Source organism: Ranitomeya imitator, chromosome 3 (assembly GCF_032444005.1).
Source record: "Ranitomeya imitator isolate aRanImi1 chromosome 3, aRanImi1.pri, whole genome shotgun sequence".
Taxonomy (NCBI): domain Eukaryota; kingdom Metazoa; phylum Chordata; class Amphibia; order Anura; family Dendrobatidae; genus Ranitomeya; species Ranitomeya imitator.
In genome coordinates this window covers 542,559,981-542,576,229 of record NC_091284.1, presented here as the reverse complement: position 1 = coordinate 542,576,229, position 16,249 = coordinate 542,559,981, and the positions used below count along the sequence as shown (strand labels likewise).

At 40.6% G+C, this 16,249-nt stretch overlaps 1 protein-coding gene across 1 annotated transcript in view; it reads right to left on the bottom strand.

The window, feature by feature from the left end:
• Positions 1-2,304: 2,304 nt before the first annotated feature.
• Positions 2,305-16,249, bottom strand: part of JADE3 (jade family PHD finger 3) — an 86,320-nt gene continuing 72,375 nt past the window's right edge. Inside the window, exon 11 of the mRNA XM_069757856.1 lies at positions 2,305-6,361. Within this exon, the coding sequence (XP_069613957.1) occupies positions 5,481-6,361 (881 nt within the window). The 3' untranslated portion in view covers positions 2,305-5,480. The remainder of the gene's footprint in view (positions 6,362-16,249) is intronic.

Sequence of the window (16,249 nt, the reverse complement as noted above, 5' to 3'; positions counted from 1 at the left end):
CGGGATGAGAAAATAATCGCAAATCTGCACTACCATATGGTAAAACATTCAGTCGAGTGCTGTCCGAAAAAAACATCACATGACACTTGGCTGTGTTATACACCAGTGTGGTCGAACCCTTAAGATGGCCCTACAAATTAGACATAAGTACACTGAAGGTTAAGCAACCATCACCGGACTGACTGTATGCTGAAGTGTCATTTCACCCTGAGCACCGTAGACATTTGGCACTTACGGTTGTTTTAACTGGCCATACATTTTCAGTGAAGACAAAAGCATGATTGATCTGATCAAGAGAACAAAAGAGGTTTCCTACCAAGAGATTTTTAATGCACCTATTTGAATTTTTTTTTAAAATGGTATCTGACTTTGTTTCAGACACAGGAAAGATATATATCTTGGTACCGTGTTAGCCAGTAGATAGAAAAATATTTAGAATTGAGAGTCCTCAGTGGTTGATACCTTATAATGGCCAACTGAAAAGATGGTAACAAATTGCAAGCTTTCGAGACTACTCAGGTCTCTTCATCAGGCATGGACTAAAAGAAATTCTGGAGAATCACAAATTTATGCACAACACATCACAGAAAAAAAAACCAAAACAAAACATGGACCATAACCAGACCCCAATAAAACATTCCTTATCTAAGAACTGGTCCAATATTTATGGACATAACTGTTTATCACTCATGGTAATTCTGCTTCATGTCACCTGTCTTATCCATGTTTTTTTTTTCTGTGGTGTGTTGTGCATAAATTTTTGATTCTCCAGAATTTGTTTTAGTCTTTGCCTGATGAAGAGACCCGAGTAGTCTCGAAAGCTTGCAATTTGTTACCATCTTTTCAGTTAGCCATTAAAAGGTATCAACCACTGAGGACTCTCAATTCTAAATATTTTGTTCCAGACAATGACTGTCACATTGAGTAGACTGATGTTCTTTGTTCACTTTCACCAAATATTCAGTACAGTTAGAAAGTCATCCAGTTTCATTACCCTAAGGGCTCATATTAATCTGCGTTTAAATCGGACGCGTGCAATCCTATAAAAAAAAAAAAAAAAATCGTATTGCACTTGTGTCAATGTTTCAATGAGTTAGTGCTGATCTGCTATTTTCTTCTCAGCTGGAATCTGGATGAGAAAAAAAAATTGCATGCTGCAAGTGGCAAATACAAATCAATAAGTGTGAGAAAGAAAACGGACAGCACACAGACCACCCGTATGGTACCAGTTTCCTCGTCCTACTTTTCTAGATCAACATCGGAGCAATTTTATTTACGCCAGTGAGTGTGAGCCCTTAGACTAATGTGTCTAAGCACCTTCAGAGAAAACAAAAACCCTAAATCTATCAAGTGGAGGTACAAGTGAAGAGATGAAAGTAATTAGCTCTCTATCCCATAGACAGCAATAAGATAAAACCATCTTCTCCCCGACTAAACAAGAACCATCACTCCCACCAAACTCTGCACCCAGTGCTTATATCCTGGCATCAATTGAAAGCCAAATATAGGCTTATTAAGGAAAGGTTCTATCTAGTTGGAGCAATCGATTAAGTCAAGACTGATAAAAATTTGCTGTTTCCAGAAAAAAAGTTAACTAGTATTCTGCACTGTGTATGAAGAAACATAAAACAATCTTAAATACGGTAAATAAGTTACAGTAATTATTGGTAGTAAAATGCATAGATTGTATTCAGTGGATAAATGTTAAATTGGGACAAGTAAATGTTTGTAAGATGTTCTTTTATAGCATTTGCTAGGGCCATACACTGTTGAACTTACAAACTAAAATCCTAAGAGACGTCTCTGGTCCACAAATGTCTAAGTGAAATCATTCTTGACTTTAGAATGTCAATTTCTCTGTTGTCTGGAAAGCTCCCCCATCGTTTTATCAATCCATACGTATACATTTGGAGTCATGCATCAAAAAGGTCTCAGAGAAACCCTGGTCTTGTCACAACTATTGAGGAGGGCACTTTTTTCCAAGCAATTGTTTTGAAACATGAAACCTGATATGCCTAGTGTTAAATCTGCACAGAGTACATATACTAATACTGATATTTGTAAAACACATTAATTGGTTGCAAAAATTGGTAGCGATGAATAAACCTACATTAGAACTTGTTTTCCCCCTAAAATGGTACACGTAGATAAAGAGCTAAGCTGGTGTCGCAAGTAATCAAAACTCTTTTGTAGCAATGTGATGACTATGGATCCAAAAACTTCTTAGGCTAGGGCTCTATGGTAATGAATTGTAAGCTCACAAAATGAATTTGTAGGAGTTAAATAAAAATCAGAAATGCATTTATGTAAATAAAATATATTTTTCTGGCAATGTCGCAGCCTTAAAATTACAACCCTGTTAAGATGGTTTTTGTGATAACCGAATGTGATCTCTCTTATCTACAAAGAGTGCTATTAAAACACAATTTTAATCTTTCCTTAAAAAAGTCATAGTAAACTGCAGGACAGCACAGAATCATGTAAAAGCGCATACGTGACAGATCACACATCATGCTTCACGTATAACAATGTACTTTGAGGCAGGAGAAAAACTTATGTATCATGGCCAGCTTCTATTTATATGGAAATGCGTATTTAAAATGTAGAAGATGCCGGTGTAGACCGGATTCTGTGGCGCATGCATGCTCAGCCCAAGATGTGGCACATTTATTAAGAGGCGTTCCCTTCCTAACACAATTATTGTATCCTACGCCAGCAGGCAACACCAGCCTTACTAAACTCTGCTTATAAAATACAGTACTGCGCAAAAGTTTAGCATGACGGGCCTTTGCAGCGTTCCATCAAGCGATACCATCAGGGAGATGACCGATTGGCTCCAAATTTATTTTGCAGCAGGACAATGCCTTTAAACATACAGCCAATATCAATAGGAACTATCTTCAGCATAAGAAACCAGGAAACCTGGAAACTATGATACGGGCCTAATAGGGCCCTGATATCATCATGGAATCTGTCTGTGATTACACAAAGAGAGAGAACTTGTAAAAGTCTACATCCACAGAAGATTTGTGGTCAATTCTCCAAGATGTTTGGAACATTCTCCTTACATACGGTAGTTCCTTTAAAACAAGGATGTGCAAATGTACCTAGAAAAATTGATTCTTTGATGAGGTTTTGAAGGCAAAGGGCGGTCACAACAAATACTGATATGATTTAGATTTTTCTTTTGTTGGTTTAGTTTTAAAAGCATTCTTACATTGCAGCATGTTTCCCCACACCTGCCTAAATCTTTTACACAGTACGATATCTAAAAAGGTTTATGCCCATCGAACACGGACCACAATACCCAGTGCCAACAGTGGGTCTCACTAATCTGAGCCAACTTCCTCATCGGCATAAGTAAGCTAAGTTACAGGTGAGATCCAGGTACGGACCATGATTTACAAAGAATTGGGCCTAAAACTTAATGATCAATACCAGAGATGAGCAGGTCAGCATATTGAACAGAACAGAGTATGTTCTGTGGTTTCTCCATACTCATGCACATAATAAACCTTGAATATAAAAAAATACATTTTTATACTCTCCTCACTGATAACTCTCCACTCCTCACTGTCACCTGTCCAGTCCTTGGCACATCTTCTAATCCCCACTGCAAGTCCCGAATCTCCAGGCTTCTCCACGCTGATGAGATCTGGTACTGTTCTGTGCAAGTGCGTGCAAGGTCATGGCATGCACCGTGACTTGGCAGATGCATGCACAAAACCGTCCCGAAGAGGCCAGAGGATTCAGTGCTCGGTGGCGGTAACAGGATGAAACAAGAACTGGACAGGTGACCTGTGAGGAAAGCAGGTGCTAGAGAGGTGAGCGCTAAGGCGAGTATAGATTTTTTAAACCGCTCAATCACCCTTTATGGTTGAGATAAATGGCAGAGAGCTGGCACCATTTTGCTGAATCCGCAAATTCATTTTGGCGAATTGAAATTTTTTTTTAATAATATTTAAGTAGAATTCAATTCCACTAAAATATTTGCTCATCTGCAATCAATACAGCAGTGATCTAATTATACTAATGTTGCCAATTTTAAAATACAGTGTTCCCCATAATTGGACAGTTTAGGCTCCATAATAAAAAAAAGAAAAAAAAAACAAAACTATATAACTATTGACTTTGAGTTCACACATTGTACGTATTGCACCAGCTTAGAAAGGCCTGTTTGGGTAGACTGAAAGTAGTGCGTTTTGTTGTAAATTCTCAGTGCTAATTTCCTAAGCTGCCATGGATAAATTCTGCAGATCATCTAAATGATTCTTCATGCATATGCCCCATGCTCAGCTTATTTTTTCAGTGTGACTGAAACAGAATGATGATAAATCATGTAAATCTACCATTTCTTTTTGTAAACAATATTCACGCATTGGCATCTCGCAGTTATACAGGCAAACATTTACATTAAATGCATTGCACAACCAGCAATTCCTGTATACTGCCTTTAAAACAAAGTATTTACACAATGTAAAACTTTCACTTGTTAGGAAAGATATTTAAAAGCATATTAAACTATGTTACAGAGCTTTGTCTCCACATAAATTAATCAAATTTGTTCGTATTTCATATTAAGAAAATTTTTGTGTTACAAACAATATAAAAATGTCATTGTGCATATTACTTCCGGTTGTACTTGACAAAACGCAATGCTGCCACTTGTGCATTCTCCTAGAGTATTATTGACTTCAGATTAGAGATGAGCGAATTGATTAGATGCAAATCTAATTCATGTAACATTTTCAGAAAACTTGCTGGACCCAGCGAATTTGAAAAATTTGCTATCTGACTTGTGCAAAAAATGCAAAACACCACTTGTTCACAAAGCGTAAGATTGTGTGAGCTTGAGAAAGCTTATATGGCCTCAGGAGATGCCAAGCAGGCGGCCTAATGATGCTTTGCAACATCTCGTCATAGCGTATAATACAGCCAATCAGAAGGGAATGTGATATCCTGTATAAAAGATGAGGCAGGCAAGGAATGCTGCAGATATTTAGTAGTGAATCAGGATAGTGAGAACTCACCGCTCACAGCTTAGCACTAGTTATAAGGTGGGAAAGCTTTAAAACACTGAATAATCATAACAGATAGTGTGTGACAGGAGATCAGTGATAAACAACTACCATCCGTTAGCCATAACCATATGTGTTGAGGTCACTTGGACATTGCTAAGGCTGTATTTGCTTTAAATAGCTTGAAAAAAGTGTTTGATAGAGATCTCAGTATGTTCACATGAGTTTTCAGATTCATTGCAACTCAATTTTTCTTGCCAAAATTTGACAAAGCTGGAGAATTAAAATTTTAAAAGATTCGCTCATCTTTACTTCCCATGCTAAGAATGGCATTGCGGCTAAAAACCCAGCATTGAAGAAAATAATTCCCATTTATTACTGGATTTTTGGAAATGTAGACTTTTTTGGCATTTCAATATGCACAAGCATAAAATAAACAGGATTGAGAGGAGTCATGAACCATCACCTCTGTCCTGAACTGTGTGGAATCACACTCTTTTTGCTTCTGTTACGACTGTTTCTATTAGAGTCTCTATTAGGGCTTTCCCGACTTGAACTGCCTCTCCTCAGTCGCATGTGGTCCTTATTTTCATCACTTTCAGCTTCAGAGTCACTTAATTCTAAGTCCGGACAATAGCCATCATTGTCCTGATACGGAGTCCCAGAAGACTGACTTTCGACAGTCTGTTTGCTCCACATTCGCTCTCTTGCAGGCTGCCTTTTTTGTGTTTTTTCACAGCTTCGCTGATCTTCTGTGGTCCTTACCAAGCTATTTGTGGTTTCTTTGATTGATCGACTATAATGCTCAATTTTGGACTTCCTAAAATTGCCCGGATTGGGCAGATGTGTTGTAATTAAAGATTCCTGCTCATGAGATGTTTGGCTTAAGCTCTCCCTTTGGATTCTGTCAGCACTAGAACGTAAAATCCCATTAGACTTGCTTGACTTGAGATGTTCATGCTGAACTTTCCCACTTCCATTTGAAGAGTGTCCATGGATTACAGCTTGTAGAGACAATGGTTTACCTGAGCTCCTATAGCGTGATGTTTGCCGAGTCACTGGTTCCTGAATTTCAATCCGGGGATTACTACTCTCTAGTAATCCATTCCTTCTTTGTTCAGAGGCAAAGTGCGAGTAGTGTTTCGTGAGGACCTCCGAAGATTTCTGCAGTTCCCGGCCACGATGTGAACTATTGTTCTTATTAAGAAGGCCTGAGCGTTTCCCAGTTTTCACAGAACTGTTTTTACAGTCTGCAACTGTGGGTTTTGGCATTTTTAACTTCAAAGTTATTCTTGGAGGAGGGTAAAATAATGTATTCTCCAGCGCACTTGATAACGGTTGTCCTAGAGACACAAAACAAGCAAAATATATTAAAAAGATAGTCTGGCACAGACATGGAAGAAAGGAACGCTAGGTCATGATAAAATGGAGGCCGGCTATACATTTGCAATATACACAGAGTAAGTACAGGTAGTAGGTTTTCTGAACCAAACGTAACCTTACAGTATATGAGCTTATTAGGCTGTAGAGTAGTTCTGGTCCGGAGCCCTGTGGCGGGTCTGTTCATCAAGGTCCATACCTGAACTGTGAATGTTGGATGCGTAAAACCATAGTTGTTAGTGATGAGCGAACACGCTCGGCGGATAAGGTGTTATCCGACTCTCCGAGCAAACTCTGGTGCTAACAGTGTCTTCGGCGTGCTCGAATAATATGTTCGAGTAACTGTAGCTTCATGTCCTGTTTGTTAGGCAGTCCCTGCATGTGTTGCAGCTGTCGAACAGCTGAGTTAGCACCCAAGCATGCTCTGATTAACACCTTATCGTAACACGCTCGCTCATCACTAGTTGATCGTGTTAATTGTGTTAACCTCAAACAGTAACACTCCAAACGCCAATATGGTGAAGACCAAAGAGCTGTCGAAGGACAACAGAAACAAAACTGTAGCCCAGCACCAGGAAGGAAGACTGAATTTGCAATAGGCAAGCAGCTTACAGTGATGAAATCAACTGTGGGAGCAATAATAAGAAAATGGAAGACATACAAGACCACTGATAATCTCTCTCCATCTGGGGCTCAATGCAAGATCTCATCCTGTGGGATCAAAATGACCACAAGAATGGTGAGCAAAAATCCCAGAACCACACAGGGGGACCTAGTGAATTACCTGTATGGAGCTGGGACCACTGTAACAAAGGCTACCATCAGTAACACACTACGCCACCAGGGACTCAGATCCTGCAGTGCCAGACGAGTCTCCCTGCTTAATCCAGTACATTCAAAAGACATACTGATAGGAATTCTAGATTGTGAGCCCAATCGGGGACAGTGATGATAATGTGTGCAAAAACTGTAAAGCGCTGCGGAATATGTTAGCGCTATATAAAAATAAAGATTATTATTATTATTATGTCTGGGCCCGTCTGAAGTTTTCTGCAGAGCATTTTGATTATCCAGAAGAGTATTGGGAGAATGTCATATGGTCTGATGAAACCAAAGTAGAACTTTTTGGTAGAAACAAAACTCGTAGTTTTGGGAGGAGACAGAATGCTGAGTTGCATCCAAAGAACACCATACCTACTGTGAAGCATGGGGGTGACAAAATCATGCTTTGGGGCTATTTCTCTGCAAAGGGACCAGGACGACTGATCCGTGAAATCCGTACATGAAAGAATGAATGGGGCCATGTATCGTGAGATTTTGAGTGCAAACCTCATTCCATCAGCAATGGCATCGAAGATGAAACTTGGATGAGGCTTTCAACATGATAATGATCCCAAGCACACCACCAGGGCAACGAAGGAGTGGCATCATAAGAAGCATATGAAGGTCCTGGAGTGACATAGCCAGTCTCCAGATCTCAATCTCATAGAAAACCTTTTGAAAGTCCGTGTTGCCCAGCGGCAGGCCTAAAACATCACTGCTCTAGAGGAGATCTGCATGGAGGAATGGGCCAACATACCACTAACAGTGTGTGCCAACCTTGTGAAAACTTCCAGAAAACGTTTGACCTCTGTCATAGCCAACAAAAGATATATAACCAAATATCGAGATACTGAGATGAACTTTTGTTAATGACCAAATACTTATTTTCCACCATAATTTGCAAAATTTGACAAGGTGATTTTCTGGATTTGTTTTCTCATTTTGGCTCTCATAGTTGTGGTCTACACATGATGTCAATTACAGGCCTCTCTCATCTTTTTAAATGGGAGAACTTGCACAATTTGTGCTTGACTAAATACTTTTTTCCCCACTGTACCTGAAAAAAAACTAAAAGGCAGAAAAAAAACAAAACAAGAGACAGTCCCTAGTTCACAAATTTATTACCAAAAATGTTACCATGAAGCTATGATGTAGTCCATATTCCTCATGTCTGTGAATAGTAGTAAAGTTACCACTATTCAGAGTCTCAGGGTACTGACTACAACACTCAGAGCTGAACAGTATGATAACACCTTGGGGATTAATATAAGGGATGATTAAACAAATTATAGTGAAAAAATAATTAGATAATAAATAAATTATCCCCAGTGTTATACCGAAAAAAGTGGGAACCACTCATACCAAGAAAGACCAACCACCAGAACTCTAGATAAACCATGAAAATCCGGACAAGATAATATAGTACAAGATAAACCGTATATACTCGAGTATAAGCCGACCCGAGTATAAGCCGACCCCCTAACTTTGCCACAAAAAACTGGGAAAACTTAATGACTCGAGTATAAGCCTAGGGTGGAAAATGCAGCAGCTACAGGTAAATTTCAAAAATAAAAATAGGTACCAATAAAAGTAAAATTAATTAAGGTATCAGTAGGTTAAGTGTTTTTGAATATCCATATTGATTCAGGAGCCCCATATAATGCTCCATACAGTTCATGATTGGCCCCATAAGATGCTCCTTACAGTTCATGATGGGCCCCATAAGATGCTCCATATTAAAATATGCCCCATATAATGCTGCACAAAGGTTAATAATGGCCCCATAAGATGCTCCATAGACACATTTGCCCCATACAGTACTGCATAAAGGTTAATAAGGGCCCCATAAGATTCTCCATAGACACATTTGCCCAATATAATGCTGCACAAATGTTGATTATGGCGGCCCCATAAGATGCTCCAGAGATATTTGCCCCCATATAATGCTGCACAAATGCTGAATAGGGCCCCATAAGATGCTCCATAAAGATATTTGCCCCATATAATGCTGCACAAACTTTGAATATGGCCCCATAAGGTGCTGCATAGAGATATTTCACCCATATGCTGTTGCTGCGATTAAAAAAAAAATAAAAAAAAATGACGTACTCGCCTCTCAGGCCCCCGGCACTTGCAATACTCACCAGTCCTCGTTCCGGCGCCACTGTGTCTTCCGCGTCCTCTGCACTAACGTTCAGACAGACTAACCACGTCATCGAGCCCTCTGACTGGAGAATCACAGCAGAGGATGCGGAAGACACAGCGGTGCCCGAAACGAGGAAAGGTGAATATCGAGTAGTGCTCCCCCTCCCCATTATACTCACCTGCTCCTCGCGCGGTCCCTGCATCTCCGGTCGCCGACCGCTTCTTCCAGCATTGAGCGGTCGCCGTTACCGCTCATTACAGTAATGAATATGCGACTCCACCCCTTTGGGAGTGAAGTCGGTTCCATATTCATTACTGGAATGAGCGGTACCATGTGACCGCTCAACGCTGGAAGAAGCTGTCAGCGCCCGAAGATCGGAGATGCAGGGACCGCACCAGGAGCAGGTGAGTATGTCACAGCCGTCGCTCCCCCTCCGACCCCCCTGGGACATTGACTCGAGTATAAGCAGAGAGGGGCACTTTCAGCCTTAAAAAATGGGCTGAAAATCTCGGTTTATACTCGAGTATATACGGTATATCTTTATTTAATAGCAACAGTAATATTTAAAATGAAATGTGTGCACGTATCAGAACATTTAATACAAACATTACAGGTATATATAAAAAAATAATATAAAAACAATTGTAATGAATAGTGGACCTACAGGATAGAAATTAATGGCCTCCTAGTTAGGATATTATGGATCTCCAAAATTTTTTTAAGTGAAACAAACCCAAGTAAAACTTAATAAAAAAAAAAAAAAAACTTTGAATCAATTGTTGAACCCCATTGAAAGTGTACGAAGGTAAAATTAAATAATATAATAACTTTCAGAGATGAAGGAACCTCGTTACGAAATGCGCGTCGGGGTGTGTGTGTCTCAAGGACCAGGTGGCACCTCAAGGTATTGATCTCCATTATTTATTTTTTGCACTATGCACTTTAAAAAGATCACATGGAGGTTTGGGCGTTTATTATGTGACACTGCTGCATGTTGGCATTTGCCAAGGTTATTATATTATTTATTTAATTTTACCTTAGTACACTTTCAATGGGATTCAACAATTGATTCAAAGTTTTTTTTTTTATTAAGTTTTACTTGGGTTTGTTTCACTTAAAGAAATTTTGGAGATCCCTAATATCCTAACTAGGAGGCCATTCATTTCTATCCTGTAGGTCCACTATTCATTACAATTGTTTTTATATTATTTTTTTATATATAATGTTTGTATCAAATGTCCTGATACGTGCACACTTTTCATTTGAAATATTACTGTTGCTATTAAATAAAGATATATACTGTATCTTGTACTATATTATCCGGATTTTCATGGTTTATTTAGAGTTCTGGTGGTTTGTCTTTCTTGAACACTCGCTGATGGATCTCATTGCGCTCAGCAAGACCCAGTGCCAGTGAGAATCGTTGTCGTCATTACCTGGTGACACCTGTGAATACAGAGGGTACGGAAAGTATTCAGACCCCCTTTAAATTTTTCATTCTTTGTTTCAGTGCAGCCGTTTGGTTAATTCAAAAAATTATTATTATTTTCTCATTAATGTACACTCTGCACCCCATCTTGGCAAAAAAAGTAGAATTTTTTGCATATTAACCCCTTACCGGCATCGGACGTACTATACCGTCCGATGCCAGCTCCCCTGCTTTGATGCAGGGCTCCGCGGTGAGCCCGCACCAAAGCCGGGACATGTCAGCTGTTTTGAACAGCTGACATGTGCCCGTAATAGGCGCGGGCAGAATCGCGATCTGCCCGCACCTATTAACTAGTTAAATGCCGCTGTCAAACGCAGACAGCGGCATTTAACTACCGCTTCCGGCCGGGCGGCCGGAAATGACGTCATCGCCGACCCCCGTCACATGATCGGGGGTCGGCGATGCTTGTGAATGGTAACCATAGAGGTCCTTGAGACCTCTATGGTTACTGATTGCCCGTCGCTGTGAGCGCCACCTTGTGGTCAGCGCTCACAGCACACCTGCAATTCTGCTACATAGCAGCGATCTGATGATCGCTGCTATGTAGCAGAGCCGATCGTGCTATGCCAGCTTCTAGCCTCTCATGGAGGCTATTGAAGCATGGCAAAAGTTTAAAAAAAAAAGTTTAAAAAAATGTGAAAAAAATAAAAAAAACAAAAGTTTAAATCACCCCCCTTTCGCCCCAATCAAAATAAATCAATAAAAAAAATATCAAATCTACGCATATTTGGTATCGCCGCGCTCAGAATCGCCCGATCTATCAATTAAAAAAAAGTATTAACCTGATCGCTAAACAGCATAGCGGGAAAAAAATTCGAAACGCCAGAATTACGTTTTTTTGGTCGCCGCGACATTGCATTAAAATGCAATAACGGGCGATCAAAAGAACGTATCTGCACCGAAATGCTATCATTAAAAACGTCATCTCGGCACGCAAAAAATAAGCCCTCAACCGACCCCAGATGATGAAAAATGGAGACGCTACAAGTATCGGAAAATGGCGCAATTTTTTTTTTTAGCAAAGTTTGGAATTTTTTTTCACCACTTAGATAAAAAATAACCTAGTCATGTTTGGTGTCTATGAACTCGTAATGACCTGGAGAATCATAATGGCAGGTCAGTTTTAGCATTTAGTGAACCTAGCAAAAAACCAATGTGGGATTTCACTTTTTTTGCAATTTCACCGCACTTGGAATTTTTTTCCCGTTTTCTAGTACACGACATGCTAAAACCAATGATGTCGTTCAAAAGTACAACTCGTCCCGCAAAAAATAAGCCCTCACATGGCCAAATTGACAGAAAAATAAAAAAGTTATGGCTCTGGGAAGGAGGGGAGTGAAAAACGAAAAATCCCCCGGTCATGAAGGGGTTAAAGAAAAACTGAAATATCACATGGTCAGAAGTATTCAGACCATTTGCTCAGACACTCATATTTAAGTCACATGCTGTCCATTTCCTTGTGATCCTCCTTGAGATGGTTCTACTCCTTCATTGAAGTCCAGCTGTGTTTAACTAAACTGATAGGCCTAGATTTGGAAAGGCACACACCTGTCTATATAAGACCTCACAGCTCACAGTGCATGTCAGGCCAAATGAGAATCATGAGGTCAAAGGAACTGGCCAAGAGCTCAGACAGAATTGTGGCAAGGCACAGATCTGGCCAAGATTACAAAAGAATTTCTGCAGTACTCAAGGTTCCTAAGAGCACAGTGGCCTCCTTAATCCTTGAATGGAAGAAGTTTGGGACCACTAGAAGTCTTCCTAGACCTGCTTGTCGAGCCAAACTGAGCAATTGTGGGACAAGAGCCTTGGTGAGAGAGGTAAAGAAGAACCCCAAGATCACTGTGGCTGAGCTCCAGAGATGCAGTAGGGAGAAAGTTCCATAAAGTCAACTATCACTGCAACCCTCCACCAGTCGAGTCTTTATGGCAGAGTGGCCCGACAGAAGCCTCTCCTTAGTGCAAGACATATGAAAGCCTGCATAGAGTTTGCTAAATCAAACACATGAACTCCAGACTATGAGAAATAAGATTCTTTGGTCTGATGAGACGAAGATAGACTTTTTTGGTGATAATTCTAAGCGGTATGTGTGGCACTGCTCATCATCTGCCCAATACAATCAGTGAAACATGGTGGTGGCAGCATCATGCTATGGGGGTGTTTTTCAGCTGCAATGGCAGGATGACTAGTAGTCATTGAAGGAAACATGAATGTGGCCAAGTACAGAGATATCCTGAATGAAAACCTCTTCCAAAGTGCTCTGGACCCCAGACTTAAGGTACCGTCACACTAAGCGACGCTGCAGCGATACCGACAACGATGTCGATTGCTGCAGCGTCGCGGTTTGGTCGCTGGAGAGCTGTCACACAGACAGCTGTCCAGCCACCAACGATCCTGAAGTCCCCGGGTAACCAGGGTAAACATCGGGTTACTTAGCGCAGGTCCCTCGCCTTCAGCTTCCAGCACTGACTGAGTGCCGGCCGTAAAGTACAGCGGTGACGTCACCGCTGTGCTTTGCTTTACGGCTGGCCGGCGCTCACCAGTCAGTGCGGGGGACCTGACCAGACACCGGGAATGTAAGTATGTAGTGTTTGTTTTTTTACATTTACGCTGGTAACCAGGGTAAACATCGGGTTACTAAGCGCGGCCCTGCGCTTAGTAACAGGATGTTTACCCTGGTTACCAGTGACGACATCGCTGAATCGGCGTCACACACGCCGATTCAGCGATGTCAGCGGGAGATCCAGCGACAAAATAAAGTGCTGGACTTTTTCCAGCGACCAACGATCTCCCAGCAGGGGCCTGATCGTTGGTCGCTGTCACACAGAACGATTTAGTTAACGATATCGTTGCTACGTCACAAAAAGCAACGATATCGTTAACGATATCGTTCAGTGTGACGGTACCTTTAGCCGACGGTTCACCTTCCAACAAGACAATGACCCCAAGCACACAGCTAAAATAACGAAGGAATGGCTTCAGAACAACTCTGTGACCATTCTTGACTGGTCCAGCCAGAGCCCTGACCTAAACCCAACTGAGCATCTTTGCAGACACCTGAAAATGGCTGTCCACCAATGTTCACCATCCAACCTGATGGAAGTTGAGAGGATCTGCAAGGAAGAATGGCAGAGGATCCCCAAATCCAGGTGTGAAAAACTTGTTGCATCATTCCCATGAAGACTCATGGCTGTACTAGCTCAAAAGGTGCTTCTACTCAATAATGAGCAAAGGGTCTGAATACTTATGACCATGTGATACTTCAGTTTTTCTTTTAAAATAAATTTGCAAAAATGACTACATTTCTGTGGTTTTTTTCAGTCAAGATGGGGTGCAAAGTGTACATTAATGATAAAAAAATGAACTTTTTTTCAAATGGCTGCAATGAAACAAAGAATGAAAAATTTAAAGGGGTCTGAAAACTTTCCATACCCACTGTAGCTATAACTTTACTACTATTCACAGACATCGGAGCCAGAGTCGGGGAACGTGAACTACGTCAGAGCTTCATGGGAACATTTTAAAAATAAATTGGTCAACAAGGGACAATCTCGTGTTTTTTTCACTCATTTCATGTTTCTCAGGTATCCATTTTGGATTCCCAGGACTACTGTGAAGCTGCGTGGGTTTTTTTCCCCCACAAATTAGTGAACTATGGATAGTTCTTTTTGTATGTGTTTTTGTTTTTCATTACTGGGTTAGTAATGGGGGTGAGTTTGATAGACACACCTCTCCATTACTAACACCAGGGCTTGATGCCAGCTGTGATTTTTGAAAAAAAAAAATCACCAAACTACTATTACCCCGATTGCCACCGCACCAGGGCAAAGCACCAGAATTGGCGCATCTAATGGATGTCTGGAAGTCAGACGGCTGTGGGCTTGTATTTTTAGGCTGGGAGGGGCACAATATCTGTGGATCTTCCCAGCCTGATCATATCAGCTCACCGCTTTCTGCGCTACCTTTGCAGGTTATCAAAAATAGGGGGTACCCCACGTCATTTTTACTAGCTAAATACATGTACAGTAAACTACACATGCGAATCGCCAATTATATATCTCATGGATAACTATCAATCTATGGCTTTGCACATCTAACATCTAAACATCTGTCATTTCTCTTCTGCATTCTATTACAGTACACGTCAATCGAATGGTGCACACGGATGGCACACGGATAACACCGCTACTGTTTTTTTCCAGTACCGGAATCATCAGGGCATGTGAAGGGGGCTAATGGGGAGTTTTATTTATGGCAGTAAAAATTATCTAACTGTTCAATATTCTCATTGTAATGGAGAGGTTGTGTAGTATAAGATCAGTAATCCTTACAGTCCTTGCTTGGCAACAGAATTTTTATTTCACCTCGGTATTAAAGGGCTATTCCAGTTTTAGCAGGTAAGTGCTATTCTTTGCAAGCTCAGGTTTTTCAAGACTTCTATTTGCAGTCACTTACTCGCATCCATCTGATTATGGAAACATAAATCTACAACTCTTCCTCCTGTTTGCCCGCACTTGCTGAGTAAATCCTGCTGTGGATATGCTGGGTGTCCAAAAAAATCCACAAGATATTGTGCTCAATGAGAATGTCACCCCATCACATTAAAGTGAGGAAATCAGCATCAATTATAACTATGCTAAAGATTTGTAAGTTTTTTTTTGCTTTATTTTTTAATTTTGCTACATGTGGATGGGGGTTTCTAGCTCCATTGTGCAGTATATTACTGCGGACTTGAGCTCTGCAAATCTGAAAGCAAAGATCTAGGATACTGTGAGAAATGCACGGAGAAAGGATATTGTAAAATTGTCTAACTTATTTGTCAGTAAGACCAAGTCATTTTATTTCTGAAACTTGGAAGATCCCTTTAACCAGAATATGCATGAATTTTTGGACTGATATATGGTGATTAGCCATTATCTAAATAAAAGACTGACTTTACTAGAGAAAATGATTCTGTGCCACATTACAAAGGATGCTTTCATTCACATGAGGCCATCTAGGAATAACCCTGAGCACCTGGCTGCCCATGCATGCCACATCCTGAGGACGGTCCCAAAAGAGTTCACTAAATACAGAAGAGAAAACAAACTACTAGGTTAGAAATTCTGCTTACATTTTTCAGACATTAACACACTAATATCCAACTTTTCCAGTAATTTCATCTACATATAGGGGCAATGTTTAGGAATGTTTCTATTTGCCAAGACAGAAGGACTGTCCGTAGCTCACAATGTGTGAGAATATTAATTGGCTTCATATAGCTCATGCGGCAGCCAAGTCTTGTGCCGTCACAAGATATTCACTATGTAAGTGCCAAGCGCTGTGAATACCCACTGGAGCATCTGGCCCTGGCTAGTATCGGATACGTCTCACAAAAAGTAGAACAAAAAGCCC